Source organism: Oncorhynchus mykiss, chromosome 17 (genome assembly GCF_013265735.2).
Source record: "Oncorhynchus mykiss isolate Arlee chromosome 17, USDA_OmykA_1.1, whole genome shotgun sequence".
Lineage (NCBI taxonomy): Eukaryota > Metazoa > Chordata > Actinopteri > Salmoniformes > Salmonidae > Oncorhynchus > Oncorhynchus mykiss.
In genome coordinates this window covers 48,889,170-48,913,059 of record NC_048581.1, presented here as the reverse complement: position 1 = coordinate 48,913,059, position 23,890 = coordinate 48,889,170, and the positions used below count along the sequence as shown (strand labels likewise).

Below are 23,890 nucleotides of genomic sequence, written 5' to 3'. Positions count from 1 at the left end.
GCTCATAATGATGGCTATAAAGGAGCGAATGGAATGTTATCAAACACATGGAAGGTGTTTGGCGTATTTGATACCATTCCACTAATTCCGCCCCAGCCATTACTATGAGCTCGAACTCCCAAAATAAGGTGCCGCCAACCTCCTGTGCTGCACACTGTAAAAAGTGGGACGGCACTGCTGTTCATCTGAAGTGCTTTTTCTGATTGGTGTGGTCCAAAATGTCACTTTGGGTCGTTATTTTTGTACTTTTTACCCCTTTTTCTCCCCAATTGGTAGTTACAGTCTTGTCCCATCGCTGCAACTCTCGTACGGACTCGGGAGAGGCGAAGGTCGAGTGCCATGCATCCTCCGAAACATAACCCAGCCAAGCCGCACTGCTTCTTGACACGCTGATTGCTTAACCCAGAAGCTAGCAGCACCGATGTGTCATAGGGAACACCTTACAATTGGCGACCCGAAGTCAGCGTGCACGCGCCCGGACCGCCAAGCTCATGGGTCTCCCGATCGCGGCCGGCCGCGACACACCCGGGTCTGTAGTGACACCACCTCAAGCACTGCGATGCAGTGCCGTAGACCACGGCGCCACTCGGGAGGCCCACCGTTCAACCTATTCTATTAAATTTGTCTGAAATCAAATAACAATTTTGACAGATCACTGGGATTTATTTAATTGAATGAAAGCTTCTAAATTGCTTTCAACACCTCATGCCCATTCGCATTACATAGCGGTGGGTGCAATATAGAGGCAGCAATCTGTCAGAAGAGTTGTGGGCGTGGCCTATTGTGGGCGTGACTTTACGTTTGTTATTTTTGCCCGCCCGTGAAAGTGAATGTCATTACATGTAATGTGTTCCGTTTTTTAAAAATTTTGTATGATTGAATGTTCACTGCCAGCACTGAATCTTAAATTATATCTGCATAAGTACTGTGATACTAAAGAACCTGGAAAGGTTTCTATTGGTGAGTTGGTCACTATTTGGTTGTAATGTTAACTTAACTTAATACCTTGATGAACAGGAAATTGATTTAATTGCTTGTAACACAATTTAAGACATTTGGATAGGGAATTCCAATGTGACAAATCTACTCGGTACAACATGATAAAATGGGTTGTATATACAGTGCATTCGGAAAGTTACATTTTGTTACGTTACAGGCTTATTCAAATAACTTTTTTTTTTTAAAGGCTCATCATTGTACACACAATACCCCATAATGACAAAGCGAAAACAGGTTTTTAGACATTTTTTGCAAATATATATAAATATATATAAATGTTTTTAAATACTTTATTTACATAAGTATTCAAACCATTTGCTATGAGACAAAATTGAGCTCAGGTGCACCCTGTTTCTATTGATCATCCTTGAGATGTTTTTACAACTTGATTGGAGTAGTCCTGTGCTAAACTCAATTGATTGGACATGATTTGGAAAGACACACACCTGTCTATATAAGGTCCCACAGTTGACAGTGCATGTCAGAACAAAAACTAAGCTATGAGGTTGAAGGATTGTGTCGAGACACAGATCTGAGGAAGGGTACTAAAACAGAGGAAACCTGGCATCATTCCTAGGGTGACGCATGGTGGTGGCAGCATCAGGCTGTGGGGATGTTTTTCAGCGGCACCTACTGGGAGACTAGTCAGGATCAAGGGAAAGATGAACGGCGCAAAGTACAGAGAGTTCCTTTTTTTGAAAACCTGCTACAGGATCTCAGACTGGGGCAAAGGTTCACCTTCCAACAGGACATCGACCCTAAGCACACAGCCAAGAATGGGAGAAACTCCCCAAATACAGGTGTGCCAAGCTTGTAGCATCATACCCAAGAAGACTCAAGGCTGTGATCACTGCCAAAGGTTCTTCAACAAAGTACTGAGTAAATGGTCTGAATACTTAAGTAAATGTGATATTTCTGTTTTTATTTGTAATAAATTTGCAAAGATTTCCAAAAACCTGTTTTTGCTTTATCATTATGGGGTATAGTGTGTAGATTGATGAGGGGAAAAAAACAATTTAATCTATTTTAGAATAAGGCCGTAACATAACAAAATGTGGAAAAGGTCAAGGGGCCTGAATACTTTCCGCAAGCAATGTATATTAATTTACATTTATGTTATTTATTAAGTTTATTCAAAGGGGGGAAAGTAATTTGAGTGTTGCAAGAAATAGGTTTCAACTTGAAATATAGGTTTGTTAATGATCAAATCTAACAATTGGTATTGAATCAAACATTTGGTTTCAACAAATGTCATTTAGTTGTAATCAGTTAAGAAGAGTCATTATTTAGAGTGCATCTTTGAATCCCAGCCATGTAAACCCAAATTCCATTAACACTTTTACATGATGAAGTGTTAGGAGACCTACCTTCTGTAACTGTGTCTCCAACTTACTACACTCCTCTTTCTTCTGCTCGATGGCCATCTCCAGAGACTTGAGCTTGGACTCCTTCTTCAGGCTGGAGGAGGCCAGGGATGAGGCGTGCTCCTTTAAGTCAATGAGACTGGACTACATGGGGACAAACAGGAACAGCGAGGACAGTCAGTACCAGACCAGGAGGCACAGCACAGTAGAAAAATAGAGAACAGGCCAAATTGGGTCATACTTCCAGAGAGAACAGCATCCCATGTATTTGAAATGTCTTTGTGTTTTTATGCATGCCCAGAGCCGCAACAAAAATGTACCCCGTGGGGATAATACAATCAATTATCTTATTTTACACTGACCTCCTTCTCTGTTAATTCCAGCTGCAGGGTGTTGACCTTCTCCTTGAGGTCCTTGTTCTCCTTCTTATAAGACTCCACTTCATCCATCCTCTCGTTGTCCTCCCTCGCTCTCTGCTCCTTCAGTCTCTCTATAATACGCTCCTTAGAGACACACACACATGGACATTAGTTCAAAGTTCATTGTTTGGGTTCTGGTTCTAAGTCCTCCGGGTGTAAAGCTCTGGGTCTTTCTGTACCTTTTCAGAGAGTGCCTCCTCCAGGGTGGCCAGGGCCGTGTCAGTGTTACTGGAGTCAGTCTGTAGGGACTTCACCCTGTCCTTCAGGTTCCCCAACTGCTTGTCCTTATCACGCAGCTGCTCCTGCAGATTCTCAATCTGGGCGAGAGGAGGAGGGAGGGAGGGAATTAGCATGAGGTCAAAAGAACTGTAGATAGAGAAACTGCATTAAAAGCTAGGAGTGTGAGTTAGGGGTTAGTGTGTGTGATGTTTGCAGGGTAATTGTGTCTCCTTAAAGGGACGCCTGGAAGAGGAAGCCTTTATTATTTTAGCAAAATACATCAAATACAGTCTAATCTCATCTAGTAGAAGCTTTTTAAGATTGGCTGGTATTTGGGAAGAGAGAGAGAGAGAGAGAGAGAGGGTAAGAGCGAGAGAAGCAAGGAAAAGGGAGGACAGAAGACAGAGTAGTGTGTTTCGACGTTAATGGCTACGTGTAGTGTCTGTTTTCATATGGGACTATAAAGGCTACAGAGAAACATATGGTAGAAGGTTATGAGCTCGTTGTTGTTGAGCAAGAATAGCAGAGAGATAGCTAGATGTCTCTCAAAGATAGTAAGAAATAAAACAAGATAGTCTAGCCAGAGGTAAAGAAAGCGAAAGAGGGATATCTGAGAAAGAAAGATCAAAAATACAGAGAGACGGGGAGAGACAGTGCACTGACAGAGTAGAGAAACATCTGAAGAAGAGACAGGGAGAGACACAGTGCACTGACAGAGTAGAGAAACATCAGAAGAAGAGACAGGGAGAGACAGTGCACTGACAGAGTAGAGAAACATCTGAAGAAGAGACAGGGAGAGACACAGTGCACTGACAGAGTAGAGAAACATCAGAAGAAGAGACAGGGAGAGACACAGTGCACTGACAGAGTAGAGAAACATCTGAAGAAGAGACAGGGAGAGACAGTGCACTGACAGAGTAGAGAAACATCTGAAGAAGAGACAGGGAGAGACACAGTGCACTGACAGAGTAGAGAAACATCAGAAGAAGAGACAGGGAGAGACACAGTGCACTGACAGAGTAGAGAAACATCAGAAGAAGAGACAGGGAGAGACACAGTGCACTGACAGAGTAGAGAAACATCTGAAGAAGAGACAGGGAGAGACACAGTGCACTGACAGAGTAGAGAAACATCAGAAGAAGAGACGGGGAGAGACAGTGCACTGACAGAGTAGAGAAACATCTGAAGAAGAGACAGGGAGAGACACAGTGCACTGACAGAGTAGAGAAACATCTGAAGAAGAGACGGGGAGAGCCAGTGCACTGACAGAGTAGAGAAACATCTGAAGAAGAGACGGGGAGAGCCAGTGCACTGACAGAGTAGAGAAACATCTGAAGAAGAGACAGGGAGAGACACAGTGCACTGACAGAGTAGAGAAACATCTGAAGAAGAGACGGGGAGAGCCAGTGCACTGACAGAGTAGAGAAACATCTGAAGAAGAGACAGGGAGAGACAGTGCACTGACAGAGTAGAGAAACATCTGAAGAAGAGACAGGGAGAGACAGTGCACTGACAGAGTAGAGAAACATCAGAAGAAGAGACAGGGAGAGACACAGTGCACTGACAGAGTAGAGAAACATCTGAAGAAGAGACAGGGAGAGACACAGTGCACTGACAGAGTAGAGAAACATCTGAAGAAGAGACAGGGAGAGACACAGTGCACTGACAGAGTAGAGAAACATCAGAAGAAGAGACAGGGAGAGACACAGTGCACTGACAGAGTAGAGAAACATCAGAAGAAGAGACGGGGAGAGACAGTGCACTGACAGAGTAGAGAAACATCAGAAGAAGAGACAGGGAGAGACACAGTGCACTGACAGAGTAGAGAAACATCAGAAGAAGAGACAGGGAGAGACACAGTGCACTGACAGAGTAGAGAAACATCAGAAGAAGAGACGGAGAGAGACACAGTGCACTGACAGAGTAGAGAAACATCAGAAGAAGAGACAGGGAGAGACACAGTGCACTGACAGAGTAGAGAAACATCAGAAGAAGAGACGGGGAGACACAGTGCACTGACAGAGTAGAGAAACATCTGAAGAAGAGACAGGGAGAGACAGTGCACTGACAGAGTAGAGAAACATCTGAAGAAGAGACAGGGAGAGCCAGTGCACTGACAGAGTAGAGAAACATCAGAAGAAGAGACGGAGAGAGACACAGTGCACTGACAGAGTAGAGAAACATCTGAAGAAGAGACAGGGAGAGACACAGTGCACTGACAGAGTAGAGAAACATCTGAAGAAGAGACAGGGAGAGAGACAGTGCACTGACAGAGTAGAGAAACATCTGAAGAAGAGACGGGGAGAGACACAGTGCACTGACAGAGTAGAGAAACATCTGAAGAAGAGACAGGGAGAGACACAGTGCACTGACAGAGTAGAGAAACATCAGAAGAAGAGACAGGGAGAGACACAGTGCACTGACAGAGTAGAGAAACATCTGAAGAAGAGACAGGGAGAGACAGTGCACTGACAGAGTAGAGAAACATCTGAAGAAGAGACAGGGAGAGACACAGTGCACTGACAGAGTAGAGAAACATCAGAAGAAGAGACAGGGAGAGACACAGTGCACTGACAGAGTAGAGAAACATCAGAAGAAGAGACGGAGAGAGACACAGTGCACTGACAGAGTAGAGAAACATCTGAAGAAGAGACAGGGAGAGACACAGTGCTCTGACAGAGTAGAGAAACATCTGAAGAAGAGACAGGGAGAGACACAGTGCACTGACAGAGTAGAGAAACATCTGAAGAAGAGACAGGGAGAGACACAGTGCACTGACAGAGTAGAGAAACATCAGAAGAAGAGACAGGGAGAGACACAGTGCACTGACAGAGTAGAGAAACATCAGAAGAAGAGACAGGGAGAGACACAGTGCACTGACAGAGTAGAGAAACATCAGAAGAAGAGACGGGGAGAGACAGTGCACTGACAGAGTAGAGAAACATCTGAAGAAGAGACAGGGAGAGACACAGTGCACTGACAGAGTAGAGAAACATCTGAAGAAGAGACAGGGAGAGACACAGTGCTCTGACAGAGTAGAGAAACATCTGAAGAAGAGACAGGGAGAGACACAGTGCACTGACAGAGTAGAGAAACATCTGAAGAAGAGACGGAGAGACACAGTGCACTGACAGAGTAGAGAAACATCAGAAGAAGAGACAGGGAGAGACACAGTGCACTGACAGAGTAGAGAAACATCAGAAGAAGAGACAGGGAGAGACACAGTGCACTGACAGAGTAGAGAAACATCAGAAGAAGAGACAGGGAGAGACACAGTGCACTGACAGAGTAGAGAAACATCTGAAGAAGAGACAGGGAGAGACAGTGCACTGACAGAGTAGAGAAACATCTGAAGAAGAGACGGGGAGAGCCAGTGCACTGACAGAGTAGAGAAACATCAGAAGAAGAGACAGGGAGAGACACAGTGCACTGACAGAGTAGAGAAACATCTGAAGAAGAGACAGGGAGAGACACAGTGCACTGACAGAGTAGAGAAACATCAGAAGAAGAGACGGGGAGAGACAGTGCACTGACAGAGTAGAGAAACATCAGAAGAAGAGACAGGGAGAGACACAGTGCACTGACAGAGTAGAGAAACATCAGAAGAAGAGACAGGGAGAGACACAGTGCACTGACAGAGTAGAGAAACATCTGAAGAAGAGACAGGGAGAGACACAGTGCACTGACAGAGTAGAGAAACATCTGAAGAAGAGACGGGGAGAGACACAGTGCACTGACAGAGTAGAGAAACATCTGAAGAAGAGACAGAGAGAGACACAGTGCACTGACAGAGTAGAGAAACATCAGAAGAAGAGACTGAGAGAAATATAAAGTGAAGAGAGAGAGAGATGGAGTGTGTGTGTGTGTGTGTGTGTGTGTGTGTGTGTGTGTGTGTGTGTGTGTGTGTGTGTGTGCATGCTCGCTTCGTATCCTCAGAGACCAACCAACTCAGGTGTGCATCCCAAATGACACCATATTCCCTATTTAGGGCCCAAAGGGCTCTGGTCAAAAGTAGTGCAATGTATTGTGAATATGATGTCATTAGGGAAGCAGCCCGGGTCTCAGGAATAAGACAGGGAACCAAACATCCATACAACCTAACCTAACCTATACCTAACCTATACCTAACCTATAACCACACACAGCAAGCTCTCATTTAGGTTCTACATTATGTAACAATTCTGATGAATTCTTCTCAATCCAGAGGTGAGTTTTCTTGTAAACCTAAGTCTACAAGTGTATCCCTTTTTCCAGTGTTTCCCTCAAATTTGCTCATAGGCGAGTCGCTGAGGCCCCCGAGTCAGCATCCGTTACCAGTATTTCTACTACCAAACATGTTATGCCTAAATTCTTTTAGCGTGGAACAGCAGAGCTAGGCTGTCCCATCTATAGTTCTGTAAGCAATGGTAGGAGAACACAGTGTTGGTCAGAGATGTGTTTTTTAAAATCCATTTATTAAACAAACTTGTGAGCATGCCCAGGCTACCCTTTACTACTTTCCACCTAAATACACCCTTGACACTTAAACCCCTTATCCCCTGACCCTTAACCCTTGACCCCTAACCTTCTTCTGCAGGACGTTGATCTTCCTCTCCTTGACCTCCAGCATGTCCTTCATATCACGGATCTCTCCGGCCAGCGTGCCCTTCTCCTCCGTCAGGTCCTGCAGCTGCTTGGTCTTCTTGTTCAGGAAGGATTCCTTCTCCTCCAGACGCAGGCGCAGGGCGTCCACCTGGGAGGGGAGCGGTCATAGGTCAAATGTCACAGTTCGGAGGTCAAATTCCATCAAATGTGTTTTATAAAGCCCTTTTTACATCAGCAGTTGACACAAAGTGCTTTTCCAGTGACCTGGCATAAACCCTGAATTGTACATCTCTCCGAGATGCTTGACATTTGCAATACAAGCTTCAGGTAGAAAGCAAGAGGGGAGGGGGTATGTAAGTGTATGCAGCAGAATACAGGGAGACGGTGATACAGTGTTTCCTTAAATGTGTAAAAAAACAGTGTACAAGGACCAACATACATCTGGTGTATCAATGAATACAAGGAGATTCTGTGCACATCCGGGAGTGTATCTTACTGTAAGCATGTAGGCGTCTTCGTTAGGCATACTGTATGTGTGGGCGTGTGTGTGTTCATATGCGTGTGTGCAGGAATGCGTGTGTGGGCTTATGTGTGCACACGGGTGTGTTCATATATGCATGTGTGCAAGGATGTGTGTGTCTGTGTGTGTGTGCTGTAGCCACCTCTGTCTGCAGAATGGCGGCGCGCTGCTCCTTGGCAGTGAGAGACTCTTTGAGCACCTCTATGTGCTGTTTGCAGTCCGAGTTCTGGTTGTTCAGGGTCTCCAGCTTGGTCTGCAGGGCCAGCAGCTCAGACTCCTTCTTAGACAGCTCCTGCTTCAGCTGGTCAATCTGTCGGGGGGGGGGGGGGGGGGGGGGGGGGGACGCATGCGAATGCACGCACGCACGCACACACGCACACAGGCAGGCAGGCACGCAGGCAGGCACGCACACACACACACACACACACACACACACACAACAGGGTTTGTCACAACTAACTCGTGTGAAGTTGGCAGCTAAAAAGTAGGACCATGAGTGCAGGGAACTCCCTTCCAGTGCAAGTGAACAGCAAACCTGGTTTAAGAAACACCTCACGGCACAACGCCTCTCCAACCCATGTGACCTGCTTGTTGTGTGTACATACTGACATGTATCTGTAACTGATAGACACACACACACACACACACACATTACATGTTGATGTTTTTTTTGTCTGCAATGTCTTTTTCGTTACGCATCGGACCCCAGTAGGACGAGCTGTCGCCATCGGCGTCGGCTAACGGGCATCCTGGCAGGTGTGTTTGTGCCTTCGTACCTGCGTGTTGGTATTAGGTGTCTGTGCACGGGTGAACTTTGTGCGGTGGACACTTGGTAGAAACGCCTCTCACCATAACAGAGGGACAGTGGGTAAAGTGAACCTTCATCCACTGTGTTCATTGTAGCCAGGCTCTCCTCTCATTAAAGATGCATCTGGCTCCCTGCATTATTCATGTATTATACATCAGACCCTATCTATGATTGATGAATCATTTTCTAAAAATAAAACAACAAAACTCCCGCTGGTTTAATCCTCACATGGATGTAAACACACAGACACAATACTCCAGACAGGCATGGAGGCTGGGAGGGAGGCTGGGAGGGAGGCTGGGAGGGAGGCTGGGAGGGAGGCTGGGAACCTGACCGTAAGACGACTGATGACGGACTGTGTAATATGACTGAGCAAGTCAAAGCTGGACTGACTGGATAAGATGTGCAACGGTTGATGAGGAAATTAAATGTAACCAGAGTTTCTGACAGTGGGATCCAATGGTAATACAATCAATCACGCTAGATGGATACGAACATATTGACGAGGCTACGGAGGACAATAAAATATCAATTTTAACAACATAGGAATGGTTTTCTTTATGGTCTTCCTCTGCTCTCTCTGCTAAGTGTACAGTAACAAAACAACGCGTAAGCATCTCCCAGTCAGGTATAGCTGCCAGCGAAGCACTTCCCTGATGAAAACAGTTAATGTAATGCTAAAGCTAGCTCATTTACTGTCAGCCAGACAGACAGCTCTAATCTGTTCTGTTCACTTTGAACGTGCTCAGCAAACCCTAGATTGTGTGAGTGACTGTGTTTGCCACATTATAGACTACTACAGTACTGTACGCACGTGTGTCTGTGTGTGTGTGTGTGTGTGTGTGTGTGTGTGTGTGTGTGTGTGTGTGTGTGTGTGCATATAGTGTGTCTGTGTTTTCCTGTATGTGTGTGTACCTTGGTCTTCATGAACTTGGAGTGGTTCTTGTAGACCTCCATCTGTTTGATCTCCTCCTCTCTGTCCTCGGTGTTCAGCAAGCCGTTAGCCTTCAGTATCTGGATCTCATCCTCCAGGTCCCTGATGTTGCGCTCCAGAGATGCTATCTTGGTGTCCTGCACAACACACACGCACCAGCTGTAAGATGCTATCTTGGTGTCCTAAACAACACACACACACCAGCTGTAAGATGCTATCTTGGTGTCCTAAACAACACACACACACCAGCTGTAAGATGCTATCTTGGTGTCCTAAACAACACACACACAGCAGCTGTAAGATACTATCTTGGTGTCCTGCACAATACACACACAGCAGCTGTAAGATGCTATCTTGGTGTCCTGCACAACACACACACACCAGCTGTAAGATGCTATCTTGGTGTCCTGCACAACACACACACATCAGCTGTAAGATGCCATCTTGGTGTCCTGCCCAACACACACACACCAGCTGTGCTGTACTGTTGCTGAGCCACACTTATAATTCAGTACTAGAACATCTCCAAAGCTTGACCAGTGAACAAAACACAAAACACCTGAAAAAGAGGGAGAGAGAGAAGAGAGAGCGAAAGACAGTGAAAGAAAGAGGGAAGGAGAGAAGATGGGTAGAGAGAGAGAGACGGAAGACGAGGAAAGAGAGTAAGTGTCAGAGAAAGGAAGAGCTCTTTGAGGTAGTACAGAGGAGAGCCTCTGCAGTATCTTGGGGTAAAATCAAAAGCCTCCTCCTTCTCCGGCTGCAGCAGCTCCCTCACAGCCAGCCTCTCAGTGGATTAATCACCATTTGGAAATACTGAGCGGCACACATCACAGCCAGCCTTTTGAGAGGGACCAGCCCAGAGAGAAACGCCTGGAGAAGAAGCAGAAGCAGGAAGAGGAAGAGGAGCCGTGCTGCTCTGTAGTCGCTCGCACATCAATGCAGGAGCCAGTCCATGGACTGCGACTGCACCTCCGAGTGGAGCTTTGGCTTTGCAGAGTTTTTAAATAAATAATACAATGTCTTTAAGATTAGCCATGGTCTATCTCACATGCACTTCACCTGCAGAGCAACGAGCAAGAACCTGGTTTCACTCCCTCTCTCTCCTTTCTGTCTCCCCTCCTTCTTTCCCTCTATCTATACCTTTGACTGGTTCTGAACTTGTGAACTTGTGGTTCTGTGGCTAGAGCTTTAGCAGGGTCATCCAGCAGGCAGTGGAAAACTAGGAAATCCAGCTCTGTATGCGAGGCTGTCCCTAGGTCGACTGAGAGTTAACAACAGATGGTCCTGGATCTAAGGGGTTAACGTGAGCGTGTGAACGCTGTTATCATGGCCATGTGCTTCGTCAATGCATCGCTATTCTATGACTTGTAGCAAGACGCTAACTAACCACCGGAGAGAACATAGCATAGTATACAGTGGAGACGACATAGTGTAGACGACAACATACCGTAGCTCAATGGGTCAGAGATGCTATGCCATCCAAATGATTTCACTGCTACGGCAGATCAAGCTGATCAAGCAGAGGATGTGACGCTCTCATGAACACTCTCTCTCTCACTCTCTCTCTCTCTCTTTCTATCTGAATCCCTTTCTCTCTCTCCTCCCTGTGCCACTGGCCTCGCTGTCGTAAACAACCACACCTGTTTCCATGGTAGCAGCAGGCAGAATGTGCTCTCCCTCGTGGGTGAGGGAGGGAGGGAGAGAGAGAGATTGAAAGACAGAGTGAGATAAGGAGAGAAAGAAATTGAGAGAAAGAGAAAGAGATCCTAGAGACAGCGAGAGTAGAGAGAGGGGGGTTAGCATTACTCATGCTAACATCAGCACCAACACGTCTGTTGGAGAGAGCAGAGAGAAGCGGGGAGGTCCTCCACCGAGGATGGAAGGGAGAGGGGCTCTGCTCTGTATGAAAATCCAGAGCCTCCAGGAGCCAGCGTGTCATGTGACCACGCTAGAGGAGAGTCACGTGACCGTGCTAGGGGATGCTGGGGTTTGCTCAGCACCAATCCAGCTCCGTCTGATGATGTGGTGTGTGAGCGAGAGGCATGCTGTCGGGCTGTGAGCGCATGCTTTATATTTAGAAGTGATATCACAGCTCTGCAGCTACAGTGGGCCGATGGGCTCTGCAGTGGGCCGTTGGGCTCTACAGTGGCTCAATTAGTGCTTTGAATACATTTTTCATAGCTTTTGCATGTGATGTAACATTACAACATCATCCACCGACTAGTCTCACGAGGTCATCCTTCCAAATCTTGTGTCGTTGAATGAGCCTGGGCGTCTGAAGCTATCGACAGACTCAAAGTTAATTCAATACAAGCTAAATCTGGCTTTCCCGAACTCTAAGGTTTTCATATTTCATCTGATTACATGGTTGGTCTCATCAATGGTGCCAGCCAGGTGTACTACACTACCCATAATTCCCCATGGTTCTTACCTTCATCTCTATGATGGTCTGGAGGGCTTTGGTTTTGCCAGGGTCCTGGTGCATCTGGTTTCTCCTGTGCAGTTCCTGGGAGAACACCAGTTGATATGAAATGGACAAGACAAGCATCAAATGTCGCCTCTTTTAGGACCTAGTGCAAATGGGCCTGTATTTATGAACCATCTCAGAATAGGAGCGCTGATCTAGGTTCGGTTCTGCCTTTTAGATCACAATGAATAAGATCACCATGGACAGAAGGAACCTGATCCTAGATCTGCACACCTACTCTGAGATGCTTCATAAATATGAGCCCTGAATCTCTCCAAATGCATGGGTAATGACTTAGCTTAACCTAGCTCAATACTAGAGCGACAGCATTGAAATGAGTTACATTTACTTGCACTACCATTACATCAGTCATATATATATACTTCTCCCCTGGCAATAACACTGTACACAGATTGAACACTGCAGTCAGAGCACTGTAGGTACACAAAGAGAAGGCCAGTATTGCCCTCTAGTGTTGATGGGCATACACTGTAGGTTAGAAGAAAATTGTGGAAATTGCCTGGAAGTCCCAAAAACCGTATGCTTTAAAAGCAGTACCGAACAATCAACATGTCTCTGCGCTTTCAGTAACACCTCAAACACAGGTGAGACCAGGTCTACTGTGGCCATATAGTAACTACATAGTTTTGGCTATTTACAGTTTTCTTTTTAATCACTTTGGTAGTATTTCCTGAATTTTCTCAACTCTTAGTGCAAAACTCCAACCTGGTAACACTTGTAAACACAGCCAGTGTTACATTCAAAACTTTTCATTGTGCATTTTGTTTGTAGACCTCTTTCAACACACAGCCATTGGTCTGACATTTGACTGTGAAATGTCACGAGTACATTGGTTTAATCACCAAAACACAACATGATGATGTGTTCTCAATGTCGTTGTTTTAACATTCAGTTAATCCAATAGCAAAATATTGAAGATACATATTTTAAAATTGCCCTTTGAATGCAAATGGCAGTACATTACACTGTTTTCACATTAGGCAATCAATTCAAATCAAATCAAATGCATTTATAAAGCCCTTTTCGCATCAGCCGATGTCACACAATGCTAAACAGAAAACCAGCCTAAAACCCCAAACAGCAAGCAACACACGTGCACTAGCCATTCAAATTGAATTAACACAAAATATCCATCATTTCTATCCCATGTGTGATCAATGGTGTGATCCTTGAAGACAACTTTCACAGTGTAATCAAATGAAAGAAACAGCGTGTTTAGCTGGCATTAGTTTGCATCAAACCTGTCTTGAGCACTTGGCCAAAGGTCCTCATTGTTCATGCACCTGGGGAAAGCCTTTTGGCATGGTGAATCCAAGCCTGACATAGGTCTGGATTGAAATGCTTGCATGCCTCATCCACGGCCTGAAGGAGGGTGGCACGCTCATGGGGATGGCAATCCTACATCTTCCACCTGTATTGTAATTGTCCATTGTATTTTGCAGTATTCTATTGTAGTTAGGTATTGTAGTCGTCCTGTAAGTGGCTCAGTTCATACGAGTACGGTACTAGCAACCGCAGAGTTGTGGGTTCAATTCCCACTGGGGTCACATACCAACATGTGTAGACTCTTGTGTAGACACTTTGGATGAAAGTGTCTGCTCTGGGAAAGGGCATGTATTACAGTACTGTATTGGCCAATGCAATTTTAGTAAAGCAGTGTGGGATTTCTGAGACTAGACACTTAGCCGTTTAATAGCGCTACATATACTCTGAATCTGCTGTGGCCATACAGTAGTATAAGGGCATATACTAACCGTAAGCACTACATCCCAAACAGCACCATAAACCCTACATAGTGCACTACTTTTGACCAGAGCCCTGTTCAGAAGTAAGGCACTACACAGGAATATGGTGCCATTTGGGACAGACATGTACTCTTGTACCTCTCGGAGGTGGATGTTCTCCTTCTCCTTCTGGTCCAAGATGACCTCCAGGTGTCCAAGTTGAGCCTCGGCCTCAGCAATGCGCCTGGCTCTCTCCTGCTCCTCCTCCTCATTGACCCTGCCTGGCCCCCCAGGCAGACCCTTACTCTGGAGCATTTCCAGCAGCTTCTTGATGGACTCGTCCCTGGCCCCCAGTGTCTGCTTCTGGGTCTCGATCCGCAGCTCCATCTCCTCCAAGGTCTTCCTCAGGAGGAACAGCTCCTTGGCCTGCCGGAACGCAAGGAATTGTAAGGAATTTTAAAGGAAGGAAGTGTCAATTGGGTCATTTTTAAGGTAGCTAAAATTCAGGAACTTTCCAAAATGTCCAGAATGGAAGAAGATACAGAAATCCCAGTTGGAAGATTCTCTAAATTTCCAGAGGGAAGTATCACGGAATTCAAAATCCTACAACCAAGATCCTGGTCATAAAAACCTGGAACTAACGCCAAACTCATTTATTTAATCACTCATTTATTATGAGTAATTTATTAAGATTCCTTGCCTGGCGGTCGTGCTCGGCTTGTAGCCGTCTGAAGTTCTCCTCAGTCAGCTCGATGTTGGTGTAGTGGTCCCCAGAGCGGCCGCCGCTCTCCTGCTGCAGTAGGTGGTTCAGGTCCCTTTGGGTCCGCAGCTCGTCCTGTAGGGCCTGGATGGTCAGCTGCAGGTGCTGTGGGGGTCACACACACACACACACACACACACACACACACACACACACATGAAAGCACATGCACATGCAAGCGCACACATACACACACACACACACGTCAAGGAGTCTCAATCTGGTAGGGTCGCAGCACGTAGTCTAGGGTGGATTCAATTAAATGACAGATCAGACTAGGATGGGTCACTGAATATGTACATATGGAGGGACATTTTCAGACACACACGCAAACTCACAGACACCAATACATCTTATAGAGAGGGGGGGGGGGGGATTTTGAAGGTGGCCCTGCGGAAAGGAGATGTGTATTACGAAGAGCACACACAAACTCAGAAACACACGCCGTAATCTATTCAACCTCTGGGGAAATACAGTTCCCGCCAAACACACTTGGAGAGGAATTTGAGGACTTACCTCACTATGGCATGAAAGACAAAAAGAAAAAATACAAATGACACAAAGTATGGCAGTATGAGAAGACGTTAAATAAAAGGCAAGTGGTTTTTACATACTATCCGTGATCGACTTGCTTTCCACCTTCTGTAACTATTTTCAGGGTGAGTAAGGTGTACTGTAAACGGTTATCTATGTGCAGTACCGTGCATCAGCAATCTAATCTGTAGGAATCTCTCTTGAAGCTTTGACGGTAGGAATACTACGAGAGCCACATTTAAACAAAGCCATCCAGTGAATGACTGAATCGTTGTGTTGCTGGGAGAGACCGATTGTGCAACTGAAAGTGCACAATCCTTCCCTGTATCGTGGGGAACGTGAAGAACTTGTAGAACCGTGATCCTTCGATAACAGTTTTGACCGATCCCTGTCAAGTGTTCAGAGTTGGACGGCTCGCGTTCAACAGCTTGCACTTTCAACAGAACGCTTGATTGTTGCAGCATTAGTGATCATTATCTATCATTACTGTAGGGGGTGTGTATGTGCTGTCCGTGCTGCCGAGTGGCGAGCAGCAGAGATCCGTGCACAGCGCAGTAAACAGTGTTCCCACTAAGAGCTGGTAGCCACCCAACAGCAGTAGACTCAGTGGACCTCTGGGTCCATGCCCATCCATTATGCTGTGTGTTAGGGAGGTGGGTGCGCGTGTGTACGTGTGCCACTGGTGGCTGCTGAGAGGAGGACAGCTCATAGTAATGGCTGGAATGAAGTCAATGGAACGGTGTCAAACATGGAGTTCCATACCATTCCATTATGTCCCTTCCATCCATTACTATGAGCCCGTCCTCCCCAATTAAGGTACCACCAACCTCCTGTGGCGTATGCATGTGTGTGCGCATACAAAGAGACAAAGACATTACTTGTACATTACTTGAGAAGAAAAAAAAGACATCCACTATAGGAAGAAATAAGAAGGAGATAAGTGGCTCTGTTCCAATATCCACCCTAGCATGCCACTATACACTGATTGGGCCATGCATTCTTAGTGCTACACTAGTATGGATATTGGAACGTAGCCTGGGTGTTGAGGTTTAGGGGGCGGGGAAATTGAACAAAACACAGCCTATTTTAGAGTATACTATAGGGTCACAAGGGTCACACAGCAGCCACACCCCTATAGTAGAGCCACACCCAGTAAAGGGAGAACACAGAAGAATTCTACTCGGCAGTGTGTAAGAGCAGGGAGAGGGTCTGACGGACGCGGGTAGGGCTTAGGGAACAGTGCAGGCTAAACCAATCACACTTCTTGCTGGTGTGTGTATGGGGGTCCACTTCGGAGCGTGTCCAAAATGGCAACCCTACTCCCAACATAGGCCTAGTGTACTACTTTTACCCAGAGCACACAAGTTCTGGTCAAATGTAGTGCACTACATTGGGAATAGGGTGCATTTCCGACACAGCCCAGGGGGGTGGGGGGGGGGGGGGGTGGGGGGGGGCAGAGGAACAGGACTGCCAGGTCTCTGGGGGCACTGAAGACACACGACGACGTCACTCTGGTGGTGACTCTATGTTGTGCAGACACGGCAGCCAGGGCAGCGGTTGCAAACATAGGGACAAACCTTGGTTCTCCTGGCGTCCAGCAGCTGGAGTAGCACGGGCGGAGCCAACAGAAGAGAAACATAGCGCAACGGAGAACACAGCGTCAGAACAGTACAAAGCATGAAGCGCACGTGGAGACCGTGAGCTACAGTGAGAGCTCCCGTGAAGGACACGAGGAAAATGTGTGAGGAACATGTGAGGATGTGTCTGGTTATCCCATCCATCCAACCCTCAAATCATTTATCTCTATCCATTCTGATGGAATTGGTACACTAAGGAACCTCATGGTACAGTAGAGAACCTCATGGTACAGTGTAGAACCTTGTGGTGTGGTGAGGAACGTCACAAACTCACACAAAGACATATCAGTCTAATCAGTCTAAAACATAAAGGAAACCTTGTTGGAAAAAGAAGGTGAGGTTATTTAGTGGTGAACACTTTCGGCATTAAGTCTCACCAAATCAAATCTAAATCAAATCAAATGTGTATTTGTCCCATGCTTCGTGAAAAACAGGTGGAGACTAACAGTGAAATGCTTGCTTACTTCCCAACAACGCAAAGATAATTCAAACAAATATACATAATAGAAACATGAAGAAAAAAAATGACAGAGGGAATAAATGCACAATGAGTAACAATAACTTTGCTATATACATGGAGTATCAGTACCGAGTCGATGTGCAGTGGTACGAAGTAAATTATGTTGATATGTATGGGATACAGTGTTTCGGCAGGATAGATAATAAACAGTAGCAGCAGCATACATGATGAGTCAAAAGAGTTAGTGCAAAAATGGTCAATGCAGATAGGGAGGTGTTTAATCCCGGGGTCCTGAGTTTAGTGATGAGCTTGGAGGGTACTATGGTGTTGAGCGCTGAGCTGTAGTCAATGAACAGCATTCTCACCAGTGGAAGCTCCTCAAATGAAGGGGAGGACCATCCTCCTCAGTGAATTTCAGAAAAATGTAAATAATGAAACATTAAAAAAGTTCTAATTTTTTGAGAAAAATGTACTAAATATATTAATGTCACCAAATAATTGATTAAATCACACTGTTTTGAAATGAAGGTCCACAGTAGCCTGAAAAGCACTCTGTAGGGTAGCACCATGGTGTAGCCGGAGGGCAGCTAGTTTCCATCCTCCTCTAGGTACATTGACTTCAATCCAAAACCTAGGAGGCTCGTGGTTCTCACCCCCTTCCATAGACTTAAACAGTAATTATGACAACTTCCGGAGGACGTCCTCCAACCTATCAGAGCTCTTGCAGCATGAACTGACATGTTGTCCACTCAATCAAAGAATCACAGAATGAATCTCGTACTGATAGCAAAAGCTACAGCTAGCTGTAACTACAGTACATAAAATGTGATGAGTAGTTGACTCAAAGAGAGAGAAAGACAATAGTTGAACAGTTTCGAACAAATACATTTTTTCAAAAATTAAGGAGAAGCAAGAGAGAGTGAGAGAGAAATAGAGAGCGAGCTAGCTAGATTTAGAATTCCCAACGTTAGCTAATATGTTGGCAACAATGTCGGCTGAGTGTAGTGATTAGCGGTTAGGAAATTAAAGCTTGGCTTGGAAAGGTTTTTTCACCTGGTCACAGACAGCTGGTGTATTGTGCACTGAAGTCCACAAGCGAAGGGAAAAGGTAAGTTGGGAAAGGGCAGTAAAGAGTGCAATAAAGATTGCCACGTCTGAGGATCTGTTGGCGTGGTATGCAAATTGGAGTGGGTCCAGGGTGTCTGGTATGATGGTGTTGATGTGAGCCATGACCAGCCTTTCAAAGCATTTCATGGCTACAGAGGTGAGTGCTACGAGGTGTTGGTCATTTAGACAGGTTACCTTGGTATTCTTGGGCACAGGGACTATGCTGGTCGGCTTGAAACATGTAGGTATTACAGACTGGGTCAGGGAGAGGGTGAAAATGTCAGTAAAGACAGTTGCCAGCTGGGCAGCACATGCTCTGAGTACACGTCTTCGTAATCTGTCTGGCCCTGCGGCCTTGTGAATGTTAACCTGTTTAAAGGTCTTACTCACATCGGCTACGGAGAGCGTGAGCACAAAGTCGTCCGGAACAGCTGGTGCTCTCATGCATGATTCAGTGTTTCTAGCATACAAGGTATTTAGCTTGTCTAATACTCTCCCTTCACTGGACAGCTTGCGGCTGGGTTTCCCTTTGTAATCCGTTATAGTTTGCAAGCCCTGCCACATCCGACGAGCGTCAGAGCAGGTGTTGTAGGATTCGATCTTGGTACTGCATTGATGCTTTGCCTGTTTGATGGTTCATCAGAGGGCATAGCAGAATTTCTTATAAGAGTCCGGATTAGTGTCCCACTCCTTGAAAGCGGCAGCTTTATAAAAATAAATAAAACAGATTACAGCAGACAGAAAGTACAGCAGTATTGACATCAATAACATCAGCTCTAGCCTTTAGATCAGTGCGGATGTTGTCTGTAATCCATGGCTTCTGGTTGGGATATGTACGTACGGTCACTGTGGGGACAAGTCGTCAATGCACTTATTAATGAAGCCGGTGACTGATGTGGTAAACTCCTCAATGACATTGGATGAATCCCAGAACATATTCCAGTCTGGAATACATACAAGGCATTGCAAATTGACACTAGTAACCACACACCAGGTGAATCATTACACAGTACTGTGATTTATAAAGAATAGGTGTGGTACAATGGGGCACGGTTTCCGGGGAAAAGATTTAGCCTAGCCCTGGATTAAAAGAAAGCTCAATGAAAGTACTTTAAAATCCAGGGCTAGGCTTAATCTGTGCCTGGGCCACAGCCCATATATCCTGTGCTGTGGTAGTGTGTTATTCCACCCAGCAGAGGGCAGTGATCACTCTAGCAGGGTGCTGTCTCTTAGTCTGTCTCTACTGGACTGTGCCAGTGCCTTTCACTTCCACTGCATTGGGCAACACTCACTTATGTAAGCATCGCAGTCTTTTTGGGCCAGTACGCTCAAACCACTTAAAGCCTCTCAAATCTTTACTCGTGCTCACAAAACTACATTCACACACGCTCACCCTACCATCCTCTCTTACTCACACTCTTTATCTCCCTCAATCTCTCTCGCCCTCTTTTCCTCCCTCTCTTTCTCCCTATGTTATTTTTTCTCTCTTTCGAACATTGATACACAAACACACAAGGCAGCAGACACCATGATAGACGTAATATGGATTCCATATTGTTGCTAAAACGCCAATTAAAGGGGACAATTAAAGTAAATATGTAGAGAGAGTGCTAAATAAGATTTATGTTTAAACATAAGTCATGTGCTGAATAATAATCCATTGAATATTCAACATATCAAAATGATGCATGTTTTTAACTACAGTGTCATCGGAAAGTAATCAGACCCCTTGACTTTTTCCACATTTTGTAAGCCTTATTCTAAAATAGATTAAATTATATATTTCCCTCATCAATTTACACACAGTACTCTATAATGAGACAGCAAAAATTGTTTCAGAAATATTTGCAAATGTATACATAATTAAAAAAACAGAAATACATGATTTACATAAGTATTCAGACCTTTTGCTATGAGACTCAAAATGATGCTCAAGTGCATCCGGTTTCCATTGATCATCCTTGAGATTTCTACAGTTTGATTGGAGTCCAACTGTGGTAAATTAACTTAATTGGACATGATTTGGAAAGGCACACACCTGTCTATATAAGGTCCCACAGTTGGCAGTGCATGTCAGAGCAAAAACCAAGCCATGAAGTTGAAGGAATTGTCCATAGAGCTCCGAGGCAGGATTGTGTTGAGGCACAGATCTGGGGAAGGGTACCAAAACATTTCTGCTGCATTGAAGGTCCCCAAGAACACGGTGGCCTCCATCATTCTTCAATGGAAGAAGTTTGTAACCACAAAGACTCATCCTGGAGCTGGCTTCCCGGCCAAACTGAGCAATCAGGGGAAGAAGGGCCTTGGACATGGAGGTGATCAAGAACCCAATGGTCACTCTGACAGAGCTCCAGAGTTCCTCTGTGGAGATGGGAGAACCTTCCAGAAGGACAACCATCTTTGCAGCACTCCACCAATCAGGCCTTTATGGTAGAGTGGCCAGACGGAAGCCACTCCTCAGTAAAAGGCACTTGACAGCCCACTTGGCGTTTGCCAAAATGCACCTAAACGACTCCAAGATTGAACTCTCTGGCCTGAATGCAAAGCGTCACGTCTGGAGAAAACCTGACACCATCCCTACAGTGAAGCATGTTGGACAGATGAACGGAGCAAAGTACAGAGAGATCCTTGATGAAAACCTGCTCCAGAGTGCTCAGGACCTCAGACTGGGGTGAAGATTCACCTTCCAACAAGACAAAGACCCTAAGCACACAGCCAAGACAACGCAGGAGTGGCTTCGGAACAAGTCTCTGAATGTTTGAGTGGCCCAGCCAAAGCCCGGACATGAACCTGATCAAACATCTCTGGAGAGACCTGAAAATAGCTGTGCAGCGACACTCCCCATCCAACCTGACAGATCTTGAGAGGATCTGCAGAGAAGAATGGGAGAAACTCCCCAAATACAGGTGTACCAAGCTTGTAGCGTCATACACAAGAAGACTTGAGGCTGTAATCTCTGCCAAAGGTGCTTCAACAAAGTACTGAGTAAAGGGTCTGAATACTTATGTAAATGTGATATTTCAGTTGTTTTTTTTAAATAAATTTTCTAAATTTCTAAAAACCTGTTTTTGCTTTGTCATTATGGGGTATTGTGTGTAGATTGTAGAGGAAAAATAAAATGTTTATACATTTTAGAATAAGGCTGTAGCGCAACAAAATGTGAAAAAAAGTGAATGGGTCTGAATGCTTTCCGAATGCACGGTAAGTAACATTCACTCGCTGAGTTGAAATGAATTTCTCCTGATTTCTGACGTTTTTTAATTCATATTAATATTCCCAGCTAGTCAGTAACATGATGTATTAGCCGGGGAAAGAGGTTGATGAAGTCGTGGCCTTGCAGTGAAGCAACAACGCCTGGAGTCGCTACAGCAGCTATGTGAATCATAATCTATGACACGCAGACACACACATACACAAACACACACACACACATTATGTGCAATCACTTAGGACTGTACAGTATGACTGTCTGTGACCATTTGCTTTCTCTGACTATGCATTATATCACATGTTGTTACACAAGCAAGCTGAACAATGGACTACACATCCACATACTATATTGGATGAACAGCACCCCCATGCAAATCAATCATCCACCTAAACACTCAAAGACTCGGACCTCCTCTGTACACACAGTCATTGATTCTCCTACCATACAAGTACAGACTCACACACAGCAATTTTCAAATAAACACACACAGCTACACAGAAACACAGAAAGCCAGAAGAGATTATATTTCTCTCTGTCAGGGGGTTCAGCAGGGCCATTGCACATTTATCTTTCTCTCTCTCTATCCCTCCCTCCCTCCACTTTGTCATTTCTTATTTCATTCTATATCATTCTCTCTTGCTCTTTATCTCTCTAGCTCTCTTTACTTATCTCTCTCCCTCATGATCAATATTCTGACCTGTTGGAACAGAATTGGAGGATGCGGTCCAATAAAACATTTTTCATACAGGGTTAAAACAAACATCCTCTCCTCTCCCCTTCATCCCTTCCCATACATAACCTCCCCTCCTTTCCTCCCCTCCTCTTCTCTCCTCATCCTCCCTTCCTATACCCATTCTCCCCTCCTTTCATCATCCTATCCTACACTCCTCTACTCCAACCATCCTCTCCGTCCCTTCCCCTCCTCTCCTCCTCCATCCCCCTTCCTCTCCTCCCCCATCCCCTTTCCTCTCCTCCCCCATCCTACCCTCCACTCCTCCCCCATCCTCCTCTCCAGTCCCCATCCTCCTCTCCTGTCCCCATCCTCCTCTCCTGCCCCCATCCTCCTCTCCTATCCCCATTCTCCTCTCCTGTCCCCATCCTCCTCTCCTGCCCCCATCCTCCTCTCCTGCCCCCATCCTCCTCTCCTGTCCCCATCCTCCTCTCCTGTCCCCATCCTCCTCTCCTGTCCATATCCTCCACTCCTCCCCCATCCTCCTCTCATATCCTCATCCTCCTCTCCTGTCCCCATCCTCCTCTCCTGTCCCCATCCTCCTCTCCTGCCCCCATCCTCCTCTCCTATACCCATCCTTCTCTCCTATCCCCATCCTCCTCTCCTGTCCCCATCCTCCTCTCCTGTCCCCATCCTCCTCTCCTATCCCCATTCTCCTTTCCTGCCCCCATCCTCCTCTCCTGTCCCCATCCTCCTCTCCTGTCCCCATCCTCCTCTCCTGGCCCCATCCTCCTCTCCTCTCCTATCCCCATCCTTCTCTCCTATCCCCATCCTCCTCTCCTGTCCCCATCCTCCTCTCCTGCCCCCATCCTCCTCTCCTGTCCCCATCCTCCTCTCCTGCCCCCATCCTCCTCTCTTATACCCACCCTTCTCTCCTATCCCCATCCTCCTCTCATATCCTCATCCTCCTCTCCTGTCCCCATCCTCCTCTCCTGCCCCCATCCTCCTCTCCTATACCCATCCTTCGCTCCTATCCCCATCCTCCTCTCCTGTCCCCATCCTCCTCTCCTATCCCCATTCTCCTTTCCTGCCCCCATCCTCCTCTCCTAACCCCATCCTCCTTTCCTGCCCCCATCCTCCTCTCCTGCCCCGTCCTCCTCTCCTGCCCTATCCTCCTCTCCTGTCCCCATCTTCCTCTCCTGTCCTCATCCTCCTCTCCTATCCCCATCCTCCACTGCTGCCCCCATCCTCCTCTCCTGTTCCCATCCTCCTCTCCTATCCCCATCCTCCTCTCCTGCAACCATCCTCCTCTCCTATCCCCATCCTCCTCTCCTGCCCCATCCTCCTCTCCTGTCCCCATCCTCCTCTCCTGTCCTCATCCTCCTCTCCTATCCCCATCCTCCACTGCTGCCCCCATCCTCCTCTCCTGTTCCCATCCTCCTCTCCTATCCC

The 23,890-nt window shown here is 46.1% G+C and overlaps 1 protein-coding gene across 5 annotated transcripts in view; it reads right to left on the bottom strand.

Moving 5' to 3' along the window:
• Positions 1 to 23,890, bottom strand: part of erc2 (ELKS/RAB6-interacting/CAST family member 2) — a 71,433-nt gene that overhangs the window by 24,962 nt on the left and 22,581 nt on the right. For 3 of the 5 annotated variants that reach the window (XM_036950016.1, XM_036950014.1, XM_036950017.1), the window contains exons 3-11: positions 14,760 to 14,924; positions 14,219 to 14,485; positions 12,279 to 12,365; positions 9,829 to 9,984; positions 8,248 to 8,415; positions 7,566 to 7,733; positions 2,962 to 3,099; positions 2,726 to 2,866; positions 2,367 to 2,507 (exon numbers count right to left, since the gene is read on the bottom strand). In XM_036950016.1, the coding sequence (XP_036805911.1) occupies positions 2,367 to 2,507; positions 2,726 to 2,866; positions 2,962 to 3,099; positions 7,566 to 7,733; positions 8,248 to 8,415; positions 9,829 to 9,984; positions 12,279 to 12,365; positions 14,219 to 14,485; positions 14,760 to 14,924 (1,431 nt within the window). The remainder of the gene's footprint in view (positions 1 to 2,366; positions 2,508 to 2,725; positions 2,867 to 2,961; positions 3,100 to 7,565; positions 7,734 to 8,247; positions 8,416 to 9,828; positions 9,985 to 12,278; positions 12,366 to 14,218; positions 14,486 to 14,759; positions 14,925 to 23,890) is intronic. The other 2 variants (XM_036950018.1, XM_036950015.1) reach the window with 1 other exon arrangement.